Genomic DNA, 19,355 nt, shown 5'->3' with positions numbered 1-19,355 from the left:
TGAGTGATGTAGCCAGTGTGGGCGCCAGGAAGAGAAGCTGTAAATAAATGCATAGGGAATGTGCTCCCAGAATCTTAATTTTGCTGATTGCGTTGTAAGTGGGATGGATGGCCAGTGAGATTGGGAATCAAGCTTGAAATCTTTGCTTACCCACAAAGCCCGTACAGCCTTCCACAACTTCCAGATCAATGATTCCCAGCCTTGGGTCCCCAGATATTCTTGGATGAAAACTCCAAGAAGATTTCACTGCTAGCATCTTCACTGCTAGCTGTGGTTTTAATAATACAGCTCTGAATAGGTAGGTAAAATGGGCTTTGCAGTCAGAAGCAGTTAAATTGTTTTCCCTCCAAAGATGCATTCCTTCAAAGCTCCTATGCCAAAGCACTTATATTGGCCTATAGAGCCCATCTTTACCTCTCACTGGCCAATCGCAAAACAAAGACAAGCTAATCTGCAATTTGCTGAGCTGAGAAAAGTTGGGACTATGAAAAACCAATGTCTTTTAAGGGAGCTCGCTTCCACTGACTTGCTCAATGCATTGCCATTTTGATCTTCTAAACAGGAATAGATATTTCTGTGTTTAGTACAGAGCTCTGCACTGTAGTTCAGTACTGTTGACACAATATAACTATGAAAATTATGCATTAGAAAATGGGGGAGGGAGTCAAATGCACAGCATCACATGGCTGTAACACATGAAATAAGCTTGTTGATTTTATACCAATGTAACCCATAAAATAACATTGTTGATTTTATACTAATGGTCACTACCATAAGATATAGGTAGTTGAATAAAGCCCCAAAGCAACATAGCATTGTACACCAGTAATTATGAGAGCTGGTTCTTGAAAAAAATGTGGTGACAACAAATCTCAAAAGTAGACCGAGGCACAAAACCAGATGAATGAGTAGCTTTGCAATTCAAATGGAAGCTGACTTAAAAAGTAAACAGCATATGGTTATTCCCTAACAACTTTCACAGATTTGAAAGTTACAGATTTCTTTGCTCCTGTTCGGCAATTGAGCAGGAGGAGCAAACGATGTTGCATGTTGATTTTCCAAATAAAGCAGCTTCGAGGATGCCTGTTCCGAGTGATTAGTGTGCTACCGTCTCCAGTTGAAATGTTGGCCTAGTTTGACCTCAGAAGTTGTTTTTCCTGGTGCAGTGAGACACAACATGGTCAATCATGACAGTTAAAGGGCAAAGCAAAGGGACAGCCAAGCAACCATTCATGGCTTCGAGCCAAGCTTCAACAATCACACGTTTTCATTTGAGAAGTTCATCTTTTCTCTCTTGGCCAATTTCCTGCAGCAGCAGCAACGGGAGTCCTACTGTTTGGACCAAGCCAACCGTACCAACTGGGAGGATGGTTTTGTCCTGCTGGGCTTTCCCTCTCTCACCCGCCCTCTTCAGCTCCTGCTGTGCTGTCTGTTCTCCATCTGCTATGCCTTCACCTTGGCGGGGAACCTCTGCATCGTGTGGGCCGTGCTCCGGGACTCTCGCCTCACCCGGTTGCCCATGTACATCCTGTTGGGGAGCTTCTCTGGGTTGGAAATGTGCTACGTGACCACCTCGTCACCCCGGATGCTTTCAGATCTCAGGTCCCCGTTGCCGGCGGTCATCTCCTTCCAAGGTTGTTTCCTGCAGTTCTACTTTTTCTTCTCCATGGGAACCACCGAGAGCTTTCTTCTTGCTGCCATGGCTTTGGACCGGTATCTGGCCATCTGCCACCCACTGCACTACCCACTGCTCATGTCGCCTCAGTTTTGCTATATTCTGGCAGCCTCCTGCTGGGTCTGTGGTTTCCTCTGGTTCCTGGTGCCCATCGTGTTGATCTCCCAGCTGTGTTTCTGTGGCCCCAAACTCCTAGACCATTTTCTCTGCGACCCAGGCCCTTTGCTGGCTTCTTCTTGCAGCCCGGCTCCTGGGACCGAGCTGGCTTTCTACAGCCTCAGCTCGATCGCCATCTTTGGCCCCTTCCTCTTCATCGTGGCTTCCTACACCACAGTCTTGCGAGCCGTGATGAGGCTGCCTTCAGTGGCAAGGAGGAAGAAGGCCTTTTCCACCTGTACCTCCCACCTGGCCGTGGTGAGCCTTTTCTACGGCTCCATCATGGCCACCTATGTCGTCCCCGAAGCTTCTGGTGGCAGCAACAAAATGGTGACCCTTTTCTATTCTGTCGTGACCCCCTTGCTCAACCCACTCATCTACAGCTTGAGGAACCAAGAGATGAAGGCAGCTCTCAAAAGGACATTCTTTGGGCCAAATTAGAGGACCTGATTCGGGGTTGGGTGATCTGGACTTTGGGTCGGCGAACGGGGCCTTTCCGCCTGTAGGGCCCACGATTTTGCGGCCGGAAGTGAGGACAGCCATGTTGATTCGCAAGAAGAAAAGTTGGCATTCCCCATTCTAGGACTAAATTTGATCACAGACTTTAATGGTGTCAAATATCAGGTCAAATGTTTAGACTCTGATACACCACCCTCCATTTTATTTATTTATTTATTTATTTATTTATTTATTTATTTATTTATTTATTTATTTATTTATTTATTTATTTATTTTGCTGTCTGGCCTTGTTGAGGAGTTCTGAAGAACCTGAAAGTTCACACACGGTTGTTGAATTCTAGCTGTTGATCTAATAAAGATACTACTCACCTACGAATTTGCAATTTTGTTCTTGTTGACCCAAAATCCCTTTTGTACTGCAACTCCCAGAAGCCTTCGCCACCAGCTGTGCTAGCCAGGATTTCTGGGAGTTGTAGTCCAAGAACATCCGGGGACCCAAGATTGGGAACCACTGGCCTACTACACAGAATTTAAAAGAAAAATCCCTATGCAATTATGAAACAAGCTCATTGCCAGGGCCATTAAATTCTGAGTTCTACAAAGGTCACAAATGAAAAAGAAATCCTCCATATACACTCTTGGCTTCTCATCTAGGAGAAATGCCAAGTCGGAAATTGTCTAGAATTCAGGCCATGACATATCCGGTTTCCTGAGCCTCCTCTGAGGGGAGCTCCTGGCCCCTCATTTCCACCCAATGCTGCCATTTTCTTCTGTTGATGACAGGGTCTATAGTGGAGAGGATCCTGTTTGCATGAACCTGACTCCTGTGTAAAGGCTCCGTGCAAGCCGGCTCTTCTGCTCTTGAGGCTTGTTGCTGCTTGTGTGTGTGTGTGTTTGTATACATAGACATACATATATATACAGATACACACACACACACACACACACACACACAAACACACACATATATATACACAGTGTGTGTGTGTGTGTATATATATATATATATATATACACACACACACACACACAGACAGTACACAGACATAGTACACATACACATACACACACATATATATATATCCACACACACACACATACACAGAATAGAGCATTTTTAAATAATGAACATGTGAAACCAAAAACCCCTTTGACGAACCATGGGCTGGCATACATCAATATTAATATTATCTGGAGAAAGTTGGCCTATAAATAAGACTAATTTGTTCATTAAAAGGGGGCCTGGGACTCCCCACAGCCATGTTGATGATGCCGAATACAATAATGTCTGAAGCTATTTATACTATACTCCTCCCAAAAGCAGGGGTGAGACCTCAAGATTCTTGGTTTGAATCCACCTCTTCCCTCTCCCTGCTTTTTCTAAGTAGCTCCTTCGGGTGTCGCTCCAAGAACCACTTTAGAGGAGCCAACCCTCCCGAAGTTATTTCCTCAAGAGGAAAAAGTTCCAGAAGCTTCCAGAAGAATTAGATAAGGAAGAGAGAAACTCCACACGGCTTAATTGGCTTTTGCCTGTGTTTGAACTTCTCCTTTTGGCCTCCCCTGTGAGAGCCAATTAGGACGGCATGCTGCCTTCAGCAGGCCTTGTCGTTTGCGCAGTGCTGAGTCTCAGCAATTAAGCCATTTAATCAGGGAGTTGTACGTCGGCACAGGTTCGCTGAAAGGTTACCTCGCTCTCCAGCAGAGCACGGTTCACAGACTGGCGGCTGTGTGAGGGAACATCAGCCACAGAACGGATGCTGGGTTGATTCTGTCTCAAATCACCCAACCACAATCGCTCCGAATTGCAAACGAGAGACCGAGGCAGCCTCAAATGGTCCCCCACCACCTGCCCTCACACCCAAAGTGAGGGAAGAATCTGAAGATGCCATCCCCCCCCCCTTTTACAAAACTACTAAAAATAACCAATTTTATTCCATATACAACCCGGAAGATCTATTACAGCAGCCCCCGACATTTTTTGAGTCACAAGCCTTTTTAGAATAGCCAAGTCGTCTGCAACCCACCCGCCCTCACATTTGAATAAAAATACATTTTTAATAGGCTCAAGTCATTCCTTTTCACAATGTAGAGACTTCTTTCTTCCCCGAAGGGCCTGCTTCTCATGTCTGTCTGTACACACACACACAAATAAAGGTTCCCCTTGACAATTAAGTCATGTCCAACTTTTTAAGGGGTGCTGCTCATCCCCGTCTCCAAGCCGCAGAGCCAGCGTTTGTCCGTAGACACTTTCCGTAGTTATGTGGCTGGCATGACTAGACACGGAATGCCGTTTGCCTTCCCACCGAGGTGGTACCTATTTATCTACTCGTATTTTTAGATGCTTTCGAAGTGCTAGGTTGGCAGGAGCTGGGACAAGGGACGGGAGCTCACCCCATTGTGCAGATTTGAACTGCCGACCTTCCCAGCAACAAGCCCAGTGGTTCTGCTGTTTAGCCCACAGCGCCACCCGCTTCCCTCGATATACATAAAGGGATAGATACTCATTTTAATATCCAGCTCCAAAACATCAATGAAGAAATTAAGGTGCTCCACAAAACCCCCAGAAAATACTTTGTGACCCTTTGGGGGTCAAGAACCCCAATTTGGGGGTCTGTTATGTCTATCCAAAGCTGGAAAGGAAGGAAGTTAGTATCAGGAAGCAGAGAAAAGGGTAACGTTACCAGTAGAATGGACACAGGGGAAAAATTTCCTTTCAGGAAAATATGCAGGGGCAAAAGAGTTAAACCTTTTCTTCTTTGACCATTACAACTGCCCACCTTATCCAACCGGAGACAGTTCTTTGCAGAAAGGTCCTTGCCTACTTCTGTTGAACAGCAATTTGGAGATTTAAAAAAACACACCTCAAACCATAAAGCCTTATTATTCCTGATCAACCATGAACACCAACAACTAGTGCTAGATAAAACAGCTCGCTCTGCCAGTCCCCCTAAACCCCCCTCATAGCATTGCAGTGAAGATAAAGCTGGATGTATTTTCAGCCCTGCTGACCTTTCGTGACCAAAAGCGTGTTCTAACCATTCTTTGTGACAGGAACCAAAAAAAGAGACAACGACCAGTTGGTAAACAATGCACCTTTTATTAGAGGAGGCGGGCAGGTAGCAAAGAAGACACCAGACATCTGGAAAATAATATATAAAAATTACAAAAACATACTCCAGATTTTGCCAAATAAATACAGAATATATCTCCTATATACACACAAATAAAAGTTAACAGGGTGGAACAAAACTGAGTCGCACCTACAGCGGACCCACTGAAAATGGTGGGATTTCAGTCACAACGAATTTGCATCTCCTTGATTTCAGTGGGTTTGAAATTGACTACATCTGAATCCAACTCAATGGGATATACAAAAATCTGGGCACTTAAGTGCCAACCTTCCTCGGCAGCAAAGACACCGCCTGGTGCTGGAAAAACAGGAAGTGTTCAAGAAAACAGAAGGAACATGGAATTATCTTGGTAGCTCGTTTTTCAGACCACCTTATGAAGCCTGATTTTTTTTTTTCCAATGTTGGGATAATGTTAAAAAGAGTAACCAAGAAGGAACTAAACAAGAGGGTTTGGCTCTGGGATGTGGAGCTGTCAATCTTTTAAACTAGAGATGGGCATGAACCTTGGTTCGGCGGTTCGTGCCCATTTGTTACACGGCACCACAGGTGTTGGACATTCCCGTTCCCCTGCCTCCCTGGCCAATGACCCACTCGCCAGTGAAACTGCGCTCCTCCGCTCCTCCTTTTACTCCTCCGCTCCTCCTTTTACTGTTCAACCAGTCCTGGGCAGGAGCACAAGCTTGCCTGTCTTGCCTCCTTGTCTAAGTGGGCCATCAGCCAAGGAGGCGGAGCAGGGAAGCCCGTGCTCCTGCTGGAGACAGGCTGAACAGCCAAAGGGGAAGAGGAGGAGGAGAGGAGCATACACGAGTGAGTGAGTGGGGGATGCAGAGGAAGGCAACCTGCAGCATCCGTGGTGCCATGCATACACACCAGCATGGATCTCCAAACTAAGATTCATACCCATCTTTGTTTCTTACTCTTTCACTCAATGCTTGCATATATTATAAAAGTTGGTCCAACTACCCTTGGCCATGAAATTTTCAGATCTGCTGAAAGGGGTACAGCCTGAAGGCCAAGCACTGCCGGAAGGGGAGCGCTCCCCACCTTGACCCGTTTCCCCCTCTTCATTCGCTCTGTGCCTGGTATGCAACGGTGGCGGCCGCCTGGCTCTGGGATCCTTGCACCTTGCCGTTCACCACCACCAGCAGCGGGGTCTCCACCCGGATGCTGGAGAAAGTAAAACTCTGAAAAGGAGAAAGAGAGGGATGGGGCGATTAAAGCAGGACCTGCTTGATTCAAACTGTGCCGACTGGTGAATGACTGAACGGTCAAGTAAGAGGGAAAGACTCTTTGGGCCTCCAGATCAATGAGCCAGAATCCAGGGTTACTCTGATGGAGGACAAAGCTCCATCAGCATACCTATGCAGACATTCAGACCCAGGTTTCAGCAGCACCCACAAGAATACTGGGCGGTTACACCAAGAGCTGAGCTGGCTGGAGGACAGCTATATATAGTAGGATTTGGCAAGTAAAACTTTCAATTTTTAAAGCGCTGTTATAAGAGAGATTCAAGTCTGTATTTGGAAGAAGAAATCAAGGGGGCAGTCGTGCTTTTTGCCCCGGGGGGGGGGGAGGAAAGAGGTAGCTCATGCTGCATGAAACTTCTTATTCTCAAAAGTTCTACACGATTCTTGTGGTTTAAGGTCTCTTAGGCAACAGCTGGCTGTAACAGCCTTTTCCCCTCGGCGTATCTTTCTCCTACAATGACGGACCCACAGGACTTAAAGAAACCCCAAAAGAAATGAGCAAGTAAGGAGAATGTCAAGGCAGAGCTGATTCAACCCATAAGCCTTGAACATCTTCTCCATCTACACTTCCTGTTTGTAATGTCTCACCATTCAAGTAATTACAGACCGCTCATTACAATCTCTGAGCTATTCTTCCTAGAAGCTTGGATGACAGCAGGAACAAGGCATGTAAAAAAAAAAGCAAGAGGAGCCAATGAGAAGGTCCAGAACCAACCTTCTGTCCCAAGAATCCTCTAGGGCAGTGGACTAGAACTCGCCACCTCTGGTGTCCACCATCCTCAAGGTTGTGCAAATCTGTACAATCCCACTACAGCAGTGGTCCCCAACCTTGGGCCTCCAGATGTTCTTGGACTTCAACTGCCAGAAATCCCGGCCAGCAAAAGTGGTGGTGAAGGCTTCTGGGAGTTGTAGTCCAAGAACATCTGGAGGCCCGCGGTTGGAAACCACTGCTCTAGGGGGATTGTACAGATCTGCAAAGCCTCGAGGATGGTGGACACCAGAAGCAGCGAGTGGTCCACTCATGGTTTGGAAAAATGGATGGGTTTAATTCGGTTCTGGGGGTTCCACTGAAGGAGGACTCTGAAAGCCTGCAACAAACTTTCTTAGGAGGCAGGAGGTGAAGCCCATACAGTCCAGGGTAGTACTTTACCCATCCGTGCAACAGAGGTAGGAAGCACTACGGGAAGGGTTGATACCGACTAGACCTACCTTGCCTTGATACTGGATGTTTTGGTGCCGAAGGTGGGGCTCCGGGAGGGCCACTGAGTCTCCAATCAGGACCCCCCAGCTCTGAGCCATGTTGTAAACCGTAACAGCAACACAGGGGCCCTCCACCGAGTCCATCAGGCCAAAAGTGCTATCGGAGACCAGAGAAAAAAAAGGCTCAGAACAAGAAGTCTCATTAAAAAAAAATTAGTGAGGCTACCAAATGGAAAAACAAATGGAAAGACCCCAAAGACAGTCTGGCAGACAATTCCCACTCAACATAGCTGCAGAAGCAACAAACATACAGGAGTTAAAAAAAAACATGCTACACATACCAGGACTTCACATCTTACAGGGAACAACACTTCCTAAGATCAACTAGCTCTAAGATCTCTGCTATAACAAATTCAATCACCCACTGTGCTATGGTAGTTTGAGCTTGATGGGACTGACTTCCTCTGGAGATCATTAAAGCCATAGCCTTAACGGATTTCAGAAAATGTACCAGAAAGATCTGGATGTCCCGGACAACCCAGACAGTGTGGCTGCTGACCTTGAGCCAGACATCCTGGAGAGTGAAGTCAAGTGGGCCTTAGAAAGCATGGCTAACAACAAGGCCAGTGGAGGTGATGGCATTCCAATTGAACTATTTAATGTCTTAAAAGATGATGCTGTTAAGGTGCTACATTCAATATGCCAGCAAGTTTGGAAAACTCAGCAGTGGCCAGAGGACTGGAAAAGATCAGTCTACATCCCAATCCCAAAGAAGGGCAGTGCCAAAGAATGCTCCAACTACTGTACATTTGCACTCATTTCACACGGTAGCAAGGTTATGCTCAAAAATCCTACAAGGTAGGCTTCAGCAGTATGTGGACCAAGAACTCCCAGAAGCACAAGCTGGATTTCGAAGGGGCAGAGGAACTAGAGACCAAATTTCTAACATGCGCTGGATTATGGAGAAAGCCAGAGAGTTCCAGAAAAACATCTACTTCTGCTTCCTTGACTGCGCAAAAGCCTTGGACTGTGTGGACCACAGCAAACTATGGAAAGTCCTTAAAGAAATGGGAGTGCCTGACCACCTTATCTATCTACTGAGAAATCTGCATGTGGGACAGATCACAGCGGTCCCATCACCTCTTGGCAAATAGGGGAAGATATGGAGGCAGTGACAGATTTTACTTTCTTGGGCTCCATGATCACTGCAGATGGGGACAGCAGCCACGAAATTCAAAGACGCCTGCTTCTTGGAAGGAAAGCGATGGCAAACCTAAACAGCATCTTAAAAAGCAGGGACATCTCCTTGCCAACAAGGGTCATAGTCAAAGCTATCGTTTTTCCAGTAGCAATGGATGGAAATGAGACCATAAAGAAGGCTGACCACCGAAGAATTGATGCTTTTGAATTGTGGTGCTGGAGGAGGCTCTTGAGAGTCCCCTGGACTGCAAGGAGAACAAACCTATCCATTCTGAAGGAAATCAACCCCGAGTGCTCACTGGAAGGACAGATCCTGAAGCTGAGGCTCCAATACTTTGGCCACCGCATGAGAAGACTCTTTGGAAAAGACCCCGATGTTGGGAAAGAGTGAAGGCAAGAGAAGGGGACAACAGAGGATGAGACGGTTGGACAGTGTGATCGAAACAACCAACATGAATTTGACCAATTTCTGGGAGGCAGTGGAAGACAGGAGGGCCTGGCGTGCTCTGGCCCATGGGGTCACAAAGAGTCAGACACGACTTAACGACTAAACAACAACAAAGCAAGAAACAATATACAACAGGAGCTCAGTATCCCTGGGGGATGGGTTCCAAGCATCCCACTCTGTGGATGCCGAAAAGCACAGGTATATAAACACTACACATAACATAGTCTCTCTGGCCCTCTAGTGGCCAGTTCTGGCAATACACCATGGAAACACACATTTTTGTTTTTAAAAAAAACATATTTTCAGGCAGTGGGTAAATGGAACCGCAGGTACTGATCCTGAGGATACGGTGGTCCCACTGTACATAATGAGACATTTATGGTCCCAAGGATGACCGGATACTCACAAGGGCACCTTTTCCTCTGTAGTCAAGCTGAAGAGCACCTTTCCCAACACAACAGTGCCAGAGTTGACACCAGGTCGCAAAGCATTTAGAGGCCGCCGCTCCAGTTCCACTTTCTGACCAGAGGGCCCTTGGTAGTGCCCGTCTCCGCATGGGCCCAGCTGGGAGGTACGCAGGCTTCCCAGCATGCTTTGCAGCTTCTTGCCTTTCACCTTTCCCTACAAAAGCAGCAGGGGTGGGGTGGGGACAAAAGAAGAAGAAGGAAGCAGGATGAGGCCCGCTAGTGGAAACGATATTGTCCTGCTTGGGCAAAAGCAAAGGTAGGACAACAAGATCAGTCTCACTCCTGTAAATACCTTGTTTTCAAGGAGGCCAGTTAGCCTGTCGAGGAAATCAACCAGCTGCTGTTCTCTTTGGCGTGGTTCTGCCCAAGCCGGATCAAGGGTTGCGGCCCGCGCAAATCCCTCCAGGGCTTCCATGTAATTTTCCTCGTATTTATACAGCTGCCCCCCCAAAAAAAAGAACAGAGAGAAAGGGGACAGGTGAGGGACAGGTGTCAAGTTTCCTGGCAAGGAGACATTCCTAGAATTTGGCAGGAGAGGAAGCAGGAGAAAGAAAGCCGGATAGGGAGCCCAAAAGGCCGGATAAAATTTCTAGACTTGGGTGGATTTAACACAAGACCATAAGATGAAAGAAGCAGACGAGTTCCCCCCATGATAGTCTTCAAACCACCTGTGTCTCGGACACCATTAAGGAGCTGCATCTCTCATTCTTTTCTCCCAAACCCAATGGTGTCCGTTGACTGGGACAGGACAAAATAATTGTTTCCGCAAGACCTCAAAGGGACACTGTAGACTCAGAAATAGTAAACCATAGTGGCATGGGGGGGGGTTGAAACTGGAAAGAAACCCGTCCTATTTTGCTTGGGTGCAAGGTTGAGGAGCCCTACTGGTAGGATTTTCAACTAGATTGGATTTTCAGATATTTTGGACTACAAATCCCATAATTCCCCATGCTGGGAGCTCTACCTCACTTAATCACAATTTACAGAAAGCAAACGGTGACTCATCTGAGACAAAAGGCCTAAACTGGAAAGCTTTGAGATTTAGCTAGGCCTAGCTTCACCCAGACTTCCTGTTTTTGCCCCAGTGCTTTATGGGAGCACTCTTTCTGAACAGGAAACAAAGCAGAGCTAGGCTGAGCTAAACTCAAAACCTTCCAAGTTAAACTTTTTCTCCAAGAAATGCCACACTGAGGTCTGTGTGAGCTAGGCAGAACTCCCAGGGTAGGATCTGTTGTCCGAGAGGAATAAATTATCCATACCCGCAACTCCCCCCCCTCCCCCGAATGCAAAACCAAAACAAAACACCAGAGCTGGAAATCTCCGGGAGTTGCCGAAGAAATATTTAGGTTTAAGAAAAAAATCCTTCCCATGGGCCTGGCTGTATAGCTCAGCAAGTTAGTTATCTGCCTGCAGAGCCAGAGGTTGGGTGTTCGATTCCGCACTGGGCCTCCCTGACAAGAGACTGGACTCCATGATCCATAAGGTCCCTTCCAACTCTATAGGTCTGAGTTGTGGATGATTAGTACACCACAAACTACTATGGAAACAAGACACTGCAGCCACCAATGGGCACGAAGCAAGACCATCAGAGGAAGGGCAAAAAAAAAGAGAGACGGAAACTGCTGATAGTTTAAGCAGAGATGATCGCTCTGGATGTTATTCTACTCAAGAGCAATTGACGGCTCCTCCAGAAATCTCTAGCGCAGTGGTCCCCAACCTTGGGCCTCCAGATGTTCTTGGACTTCAACTCCCAGAAATCCTGGCCAGCAGAGATGGTGGTGAAGGCTTCTAGGAGTTGTAGTCCAAGTACATCTGGAGGCCCAAGGTTGGGGACCACTACTCTAGCGCACTTTGCAGAGTTTCCCTGAATACCCCAATCTTATATCTCTCCGAGCCTCTTTCAAGTCCCACTGACTCACCGTGGCTCTATTGAGATGGAGATCCGGGTTGCAAGAAGCCATGGGGTCGACCTTCTCCTACGGGACGAAGACCAAGATAAAATAAAGCATGAAACCCCACTCCCCAGTTCCTCTCATTTTGAGCAAAGGCCGTTCTCAAACAGCACTACCTCAATCTTATTGAAAGAGCACCTATCCAGTTCTGCTCCCAGCCTGGTTGACCTAGTGCTGCAGGCAAAGCAGGAAAAGGATACAACACACACACACACACACACACACCGGTATCATGTAGCCCATACGAGGAACCTGCAGTTAGATGCAACTCATGATCTAGACCAGTGGTTCTTAACCTTTGTTACTCTGATGCTTTTGAACTGCAACTCCCAGAAACCCCAGTCGGGACAGCTGGTGGTGAAGGCTTCTGGGAATTGCAGTCCAAAACTCCTGAGTAACCCAAGGTTAAGAACCAGTGATCTAGACCATGGCCTTCCCTCAAATCTACAATAAGGCTCAAACACACACTTCCACTGGAATCAGGATTATTTTTTCCCTGTTGTTGTTGTGTGCCATCACGTTGCCCTCGTCTTCTGACCTCCAAAATGTCCTCTCCTCAACCGCCTTGCTCAGCTCTTGCAACCTCAAGCCTGTCGTTTCCTTCAGGGAGTCAATCCATCTTGTATTTGGTCCTCCTCTTTCCCTCCTGCCTTCCACCTTTCCCAGCATGACTGCCTTTTCCAAAGCAGAGGAAGGAATGGGAGAGGGCAGCAGGAGAGAAGGACTAACCCTCAACATTTGTTATCCCCCCTCCCCAACATTTCTCCCCACACAGGGAATAGAATTCTACAGACTCTTGCTCGCTGGCTCCAAAACTAACTACTTCACAAGGAGGTGCATGTGTGTGCTATACAATTGTGCAAATAACAATGCGTATGGAGATGGGCCTATAGGGACCAAGCTGGAAACCATGTTAGAAGCAGGTTGACCAACCATCTCATGCCTCTCTTCTACTCCGTATTTTCCCCCAGCAAACACCATTTCTGAATTTCCTCAGAAACAGCCAAAGATCTGGATTACAAAATGCAGCAGGTAGCTGCTGATCAAGATTAGACCCTTGTTCACCAATAAACTGGGGAACCACTGAATTAAGCAGATAAACTTAAGGGCAACTTAAAGAAAACAGAAAGTAATGCATTTTCTTCTGCTTAAGCCTCCTGACAAGTCAGTGAGATAGTTTAGATTGAAGCTGGAGATACACACGCAGAAGAGTGACGTAGTAGTATCTTCAGACATCCCGCAGCCCGTAGTAAGAAAGGGCTTTTTAGCACACTCCACTCTGTACAACAATAGCAACAGCCACGCAAGGACTTGCAAGCTGAATTTAGATACCAGCCGAAACATTCCCGGACATGCACATTATAGCTTGCGGCAAAGACTGTCAATTCTTATTATTTTCGAAGGTAGGAAAACTTTCAACAGGACAGCCTCCTCCACCTACAATCTGAAAGTGACACCACCTGGTCTGCGTGCCTGGGATTCTGTCACTCGTTCTGCTACCCGTCTAAGACAAGGTCTGCGAGAACGAGACTCGCCTGGCTAACCCAGTCAGCGGCTGAGAAAAATTCAAACCCGGATCTCCCGCTATCCAAACCCAACACTTTCCAGGACGGCTCAAGCATTAGCTCCCGCCGGGGTCATCTCCCAGCAATCTAAAATCTCCAGCACAGGCTTCACTGAGACCCACCAGACCCTTCTCCCCACACCTCGGCTTTTTTTAGAGTTCCCTCCAGCACCTACTGCTTGGGCATAGGCGCTCAGCGCCTGCTGTGAGATCTTGGGATTCTGCCCTGTATTGAAGAACAAGGAGAGGTAGGTATTGCCGAGGACATCTGTGGAAGAAAGAGAACAGAATTGAGCCCCTTTCCTCCCTTTCTGCCTTCCATCCCAGCCCACCTCTGGACTGGACAAAAGAGAGCCAGCTCTAGACTCACACCAGGAGCGGCCATCACGCACGTCCATCTGAACAGCCAGCTTGGCCTGCCGCACGCTGTCCATCACGTTGCGCGCGTGCTCATCGGGAGAGGTTGTGCGCAGCTGCCGTAACACCATGGAGAGATTCTGCAAGGAGACTTTGTTCTTGCACTGAAGAGAAGGAGAAGGAGGGTTGGGAAAGAGAGGCAGGCATGGTTGAAAATGGGAATGCTGCCCAGCAGGGCTTCCGCAGTGTATGAGAACTCCAACCCAGTCAAAATAAAAGATCAATCATTTGCTCCCTTGTATCCTCCTTTGGGAGGTGCAGGTTAAACCGCAGAAGCCTCTGTGCTGCAAGGTCAGAAGACCGGCCGTCGTAAGATCGAATCCACATGACGGAGTGAGCTCCCACCGCTTGTCCCAGCTCCTGCCAACCTAGCCGTTCGAAAGCATGTAAAAATGACAGTAGATCAATAGGTACCACCTCGTTGGGAAGGTCACGGCATTCCGTGTCTAGTCGTGCTGGCCACGTGACCACGGAAACTGTCTTTGGACAAACGCTGGCTCTATGGCTTGGAAACGGGGATGAGCACCATGCCCTAGAGTCGGACACAACTGGACTAAATGGCAAGGGGAACTTTAACCTATCCTCCTTTGGGGTAGGGATGTGGATCTCACAGCCTCTGTCTCGCAAGACGGAAACAGAGAGGGGGGGGAAATCACTCTTTTTTTTCCTAGCTGTAAAATTTCTCTGCACAAATTATTTCCCCCAAAAAATCACATGAGGTTTCTCTGACATTTTGCGGTCATGTTTTCTCAAAGAAATCCCAAACTGTGCAGGATTATAGCCAACTAAGAATCGTTCTCTTTCCTGTGTAGGATCCACACGTAAAAGGAAGGAGAAACACTAAGCTGGGCAGGACTGCTAAACTTTCTATGCTGGACAGGATCTTTCCTCTGCAGGATTGACCTAAAGAGGGCAAAAGAAACACCCAGCCCCATGCAGGACTCTTACAATTCCTATGGAGAATGGGATCTTTCCTGCACAGGATATGCTGGAAACAACATTAAGCTGCATAGAATGTGGCAGTTTCCTACAGAGATCAACAGATATTTTTAAAGTGCAATAATAGTGACCACCATAATGATATAGAAAATAGGAGTTGGGACTTGTTTTTGTGGAAATCTCACTTGTGTAAAGTCTCTGTTTTAAGTCTCTGCACAGCAAGACATGGCACATTACTAGGAACAAGACATTTCACAAGTACATTAGGACTGCAGTATTCACAGGGCTCCAATCCCTCCTACGGAGGCCGAAAAGTACAGGTTGAGAAATGCTATATATAATGCATAGCCTCTGGTTCCTTTGAGTGGCCAGTTCTGGTGACATACCATGGAAACATGTTTCTAATTTTTTTTCATTTAATATTTTCAGGCAGTGGATAAGTGAAACCAAGGGGACTGATCCTGTGGATACAGTGGTCCTACTGTATTCATTATATCCCTATAATGTATGCCTATCTGGAAAAGAATGACTTGATTTCCTAAAGATGGGTGCTAAAATTGCCATTAGAAATCCAAGAGAGAGTTCAGAACAGTTTTCAATCTAGAATCCCTTTACAGAAGACGTGGGAGAGACTTACATGGCTGAGTGCTCCAGAAAAGCAGGTATGAGCAGCAGAGATATCACCCTTTTTCCAATAAACCTCCCCTAACTGATTCCAGGCTTCTACGAGTTCAGGATTCAACTTGACCGCTTTAGAGAGCAGTTCTTCGGCTTGGGCATTATAATCTGGCAACACATTCAATGCTTTCCCCTTCAGCATCAACATAGGAGCTCGTCCCTTAGACCCATCTAGCAGTAGGGAAGGGAGGGGGAGAAAAAAAAAAAGAAGAAAACAGATAATGTGCTTGCACTATGAAACTACAACATTAATCCAATGAATAACCAATCAGCTAAGCTCTGATTCTGTCTTGGAAATTAAGCTATTTAGGATGCTCCCCCTCCAAAATCCAGTAAAATATTACTCCAGTTCGAAGCAAATGTATTTTTATGGGGGGGTAAAACTAACAACAGCTGGGAACAACTACACCACCTCCATATAGTTTGCCTTTCAACACCAAAGAAAAACAGGAGTGGAAATCTATTGTTCTCATGTCCTGCCCAAGGCCAGCCCTGCCATTAGATAGACTGAAGAAGATGCTTTGGGCAGTAGATTCTGGGAGTTATAAAAGGGTAGCCAATTGCAGAAAGGGGAAGCAGCCCTTGTGGGACATTTCTGAGCAGCTGGGGCAGGGGATGTTCTGTGACACTACAGCAAAAGGTTTTAGATCACTCCAGGAGCCGCTAGATTTTTCACAGGCAGCTGCTTGACCACTGTGGAAAACAGGACACCGGAGGGAGATTTGTGGCCTGATTCAATAAAGCTCTTCTAGGTTCTCGTGAACATAGTGACAGATCTTAGTTTCCTGGGCTCCATGATCGCTGCAGATGGCGACGCGACAACAGCCACGAAATTAAAAGACGCCTGCTTCTTGGGAGGAAAGCGATGACAAACCTCGACAGCATCTTAAAAAGCAGAGACATCACCTTGCCGACAAAGGTCTGCATAGTCAAAGCTATGGTTTTTCCAGTAGTGATGTACGGAAGTGGGAGTTGGACCATAAAGAAGGCTGACCAACGAAGAATTGATGCTTTTGAATTGCGGTTCTGGAGGAGACTCTTGAGAGTCCCCTGGACTGCAAGGAGACCAAACCTATCCATTGTGAAGGAAATCCACCCTGAGGGCTCACTAGAAGGACAGATCCTGAAGCTAAGGCTCCAATAATTTAGTCATCTCATGAGAAGAGAAAACTCCCTGGAAAAGGCCCTGATGTTGCGAAAGTGTGAAGGCAAGAGGAGAGGGAACGACAGAGGACAAGATTGTTGGTCAGGGTCATCGAAGTGACCAACATGAACCTGACCCAACTCCGGGAGGCAGTGGAAGACAGGAGGGCCTGGCATGCTCTGGTTCATAGGGTCACGAAGAGTCGGACACGACTTAACGACTAAACAGCAAAAATGTTCTCATGGGAAAGGCTTCAAATGGTTGAAAGAATGCCACAGAACAAACAGACAATGCACGAGGAAGGAGCGAGGTAAGAGAAGGTCAGTAGGTTCTGTAAGAATTACCTTCTATCATTTCCATTTGCTGAAGAGTCTTCTCCATTTCCTCCCGTACATCTTGCTGCTTCTTCCCAGCATCTTCCACACTATGGGTCTCGAAATAATGGTCTCGGAAATGATACAGCTGGTCAACCAGTTCCTATCAGAAAGGGTTTTTCCCCCCAAAGAGAGCATTACCATCATACCAGAACAAACACTCTGTGTCAACATGGGTAGTTAAAACATGGTGTTTGCTGGAACAAAACACATAACTGAGATACAAACGTATGGAGCAGTCAGAGGAACTGCATATAAACATCCAAGACACAGTGGTTCATTGCTAGTAGGAGTGAATTGATTTAATGGAGCTGGTCACAGAATAAACAAAAAAAGAGAACTAATTAGATAATAATAAAGATTCCCTTGAAGAAAGCTGATAGGCTGAAATATGTCTGGCATTTTATACTGGAATAAACAGCATTATTATTTTCTACATCCTGGGCTACAGTTTCCCTGTTTTTAAAAACCCAATTTTTCAGTAGATGTACCAGTTCCTTTCTATATTTTCTAGAAGTCCTTTCCACCAGCACCTGAGAATCTAGGATTAGACCATTATGAGCAGAGAGAGGACTTAATTTAAAAATATGGCTTAGCCCTTGAATCTGGGGAATTAACTGGAAAACAGCCTTGAAATCTGTTAATAAAGGCCACGATCCTATTATTGATTAGCTGTTATGTGGCATCGAGTGCTAGCTGACTTATAGCAACCCTAGTAGGGGTTTCAAGAAGTGTGTTTACCAATTCCTCTCCCCTGGTGAGTTTCCATGGCCAGGTGGGGATTCAAACTCAGGTCTGCTAGTCCATCACTCTACCTACTACACCCCACCGGATAGGATCATTACACTTGTGTAATGAAGCCCTCATACATTTTGGCATTACATTACCCCTTGATGCCTAAGTCCTAATTGTGTTCATGAGCATGCACCCTAAAGCATAAGAAGGCACTCAAGACATGTCACCATCTACCTTGTTAACAAGTGGAAACTTGCCACCAAGACTTAGAAGAATTCCCTCATGCAAGTGTAAACTGGTCATAGGATTCTAGCCAATTAAAAAGGAGTCCTACATCTGTCTGAAAAAGTGGACTGGATCCATGAAATTCATACTGAATTCATTCAATGTGCCCCCAAAGTATGTTGCACATTCTTTTTGCTGACTAAGACAACAACTGCATCTGTGCATGTTTGGAGTGCTTTCCTTTCCCTGCAACCTACAAGGCAAAATTCTGATTCCAGACTAACATTGCAAGTTTTGATCCTGTGGTTTCCAAACTGCCCTGAACCCAAACAACATGCTTTGCTGTGATCATCTTGGAGGGCACTGCAGATATCCTTCAGAAGTGAATCCAGAAGCTGCTGTGAACTCCACATTTCCGATTACAGCTCAGCGGCTTCAGAACTAACCAGCACTGTCTGCAATTTTTAAAAAGGGGTGAAAGAGGGAGTCCTGGAAGAGGCTGCAACCGTTTTCAACCCAGTATCTTTTTAAAACTCCCTTATTTTTGCATCTCCACTCGGCTCAACCACAAAGGGACCATTCTGACCAAGGCATGCCAGAAACCTGTCACTGGAAAACCCCTCAAAGCATCCTTGGAAAGAGAGGTGTGTTTGTGTGTGTGTATAATTTTTTAATATATTTTTATATATACACACATATATGTATATGTATACATATGTATATGCATATACAATATTTTTTATTTTTATATATATATACACCACACACACACCTCTCTTTCCCCCCTACACCCCCTCTCTTATATATAAAACCAGCGTCCAACATCCGCCAGCAAAAACAAAGGGAGGGTAGGTAAGGATTCCCTTCTTCCTCTAATCCTTCGCGGTGAGAACGTGTGAACGCTGACACGTGTTAAGATCACCACCACCACCACCCTCTGCCCCTGGGTAGCAAGCGAACACCTTTTGAGTGCTTCTGTGCAAAATCAACAAAACCCCAGCCCTCCAAAAATAAGGCAATCCGTATTTGGGGGGGAGGCAATATCTGGACCTGGATGATGATGGAGAAGGAATGAAAACTTGCAATCCGCGAGACCTTTCGCTCACCCTACCTGCAAACGCTGCAGAGCCTGCGAGTTTTCCTCCTCTTCTTCAGCCATAACTAACTCTTTCTGCTCCTTCCGTTTCCTGCCGTTCTTTTATTTACAACCATAGACGCCGCTGCAGGGACCCCTGCAGGCGTGGAGGCCACATTGCAACCCTGCTTCTTGGTTGCTTCTCTTTCTGTAAGGGTGACCCTTTTTGTAGCCTGGCAAACCCATCAATTCTCCAAACTCATCATCCT

General features: G+C 46.4%; 2 protein-coding genes across 2 annotated transcripts; one reads left to right on the top strand and one right to left on the bottom strand.

Annotated features, from left to right (window-relative positions):
- The first annotated feature begins 1,518 nt into the window (after nucleotides 1-1,518).
- LOC110089556 (olfactory receptor 11G2-like) lies at nucleotides 1,519-5,459 on the top strand. The gene has a single exon (XM_078378425.1). The coding sequence runs from the start codon at nucleotides 1,520-1,522 to the stop codon at nucleotides 2,270-2,272; it is 753 nt and encodes a 250-aa protein (XP_078234551.1). The 5' UTR covers nucleotide 1,519; the 3' UTR covers nucleotides 2,273-5,459.
- Nucleotides 5,368-19,207, bottom strand: TTC5 (tetratricopeptide repeat domain 5). The gene is made up of 10 exons (XM_072976948.2): nucleotides 19,123-19,207; nucleotides 17,022-17,154; nucleotides 15,493-15,704; nucleotides 13,870-14,020; nucleotides 13,676-13,767; nucleotides 11,903-11,959; nucleotides 10,276-10,422; nucleotides 9,923-10,137; nucleotides 7,878-8,025; nucleotides 5,368-6,605 (listed from the first exon to the last, which is right to left on the bottom strand). Exons 1-10 carry the CDS (start codon nucleotides 19,168-19,170, stop codon nucleotides 6,486-6,488), a joined length of 1,323 nt encoding a protein of 440 aa, XP_072833049.2. The 5' UTR covers nucleotides 19,171-19,207; the 3' UTR covers nucleotides 5,368-6,485.
- Between the last annotated feature and the right edge of the window lie 148 nt (nucleotides 19,208-19,355).

This window comes from Pogona vitticeps, chromosome 6, assembly GCF_051106095.1.
Source record: "Pogona vitticeps strain Pit_001003342236 chromosome 6, PviZW2.1, whole genome shotgun sequence".
NCBI classification, from domain to species: domain Eukaryota; kingdom Metazoa; phylum Chordata; class Lepidosauria; order Squamata; family Agamidae; genus Pogona; species Pogona vitticeps.
The sequence above is the reverse complement of the archived record's forward strand: the minus strand, read 5'-3'. Positions and strand labels throughout refer to the sequence as shown.

Coding starts and splice junctions, on each gene's coding strand:
- TTC5 (XM_072976948.2), bottom strand. CDS start 19,170: ATGGCTGAAGAAGAGGAGGAAAACTCGCAGGCTCTGCAGCGTTTGCAG. Junction 15,705..17,021: donor GCAAATGGAAATGATAGAAG/GTAATTCTTACA, acceptor CCCTACTGCTAG/ATGGGTCTAAGGGACGAGCT. Junction 10,138..10,275: donor CTGGCCTCCTTGAAAACAAG/GTATTTACAGGA, acceptor CTGCTTTTGTAG/GGAAAGGTGAAAGGCAAGAA.
- LOC110089556 (XM_078378425.1), top strand. CDS start 1,520: ATGTACATCCTGTTGGGGAGCTTCTCTGGGTTGGAAATGTGCTACGTG.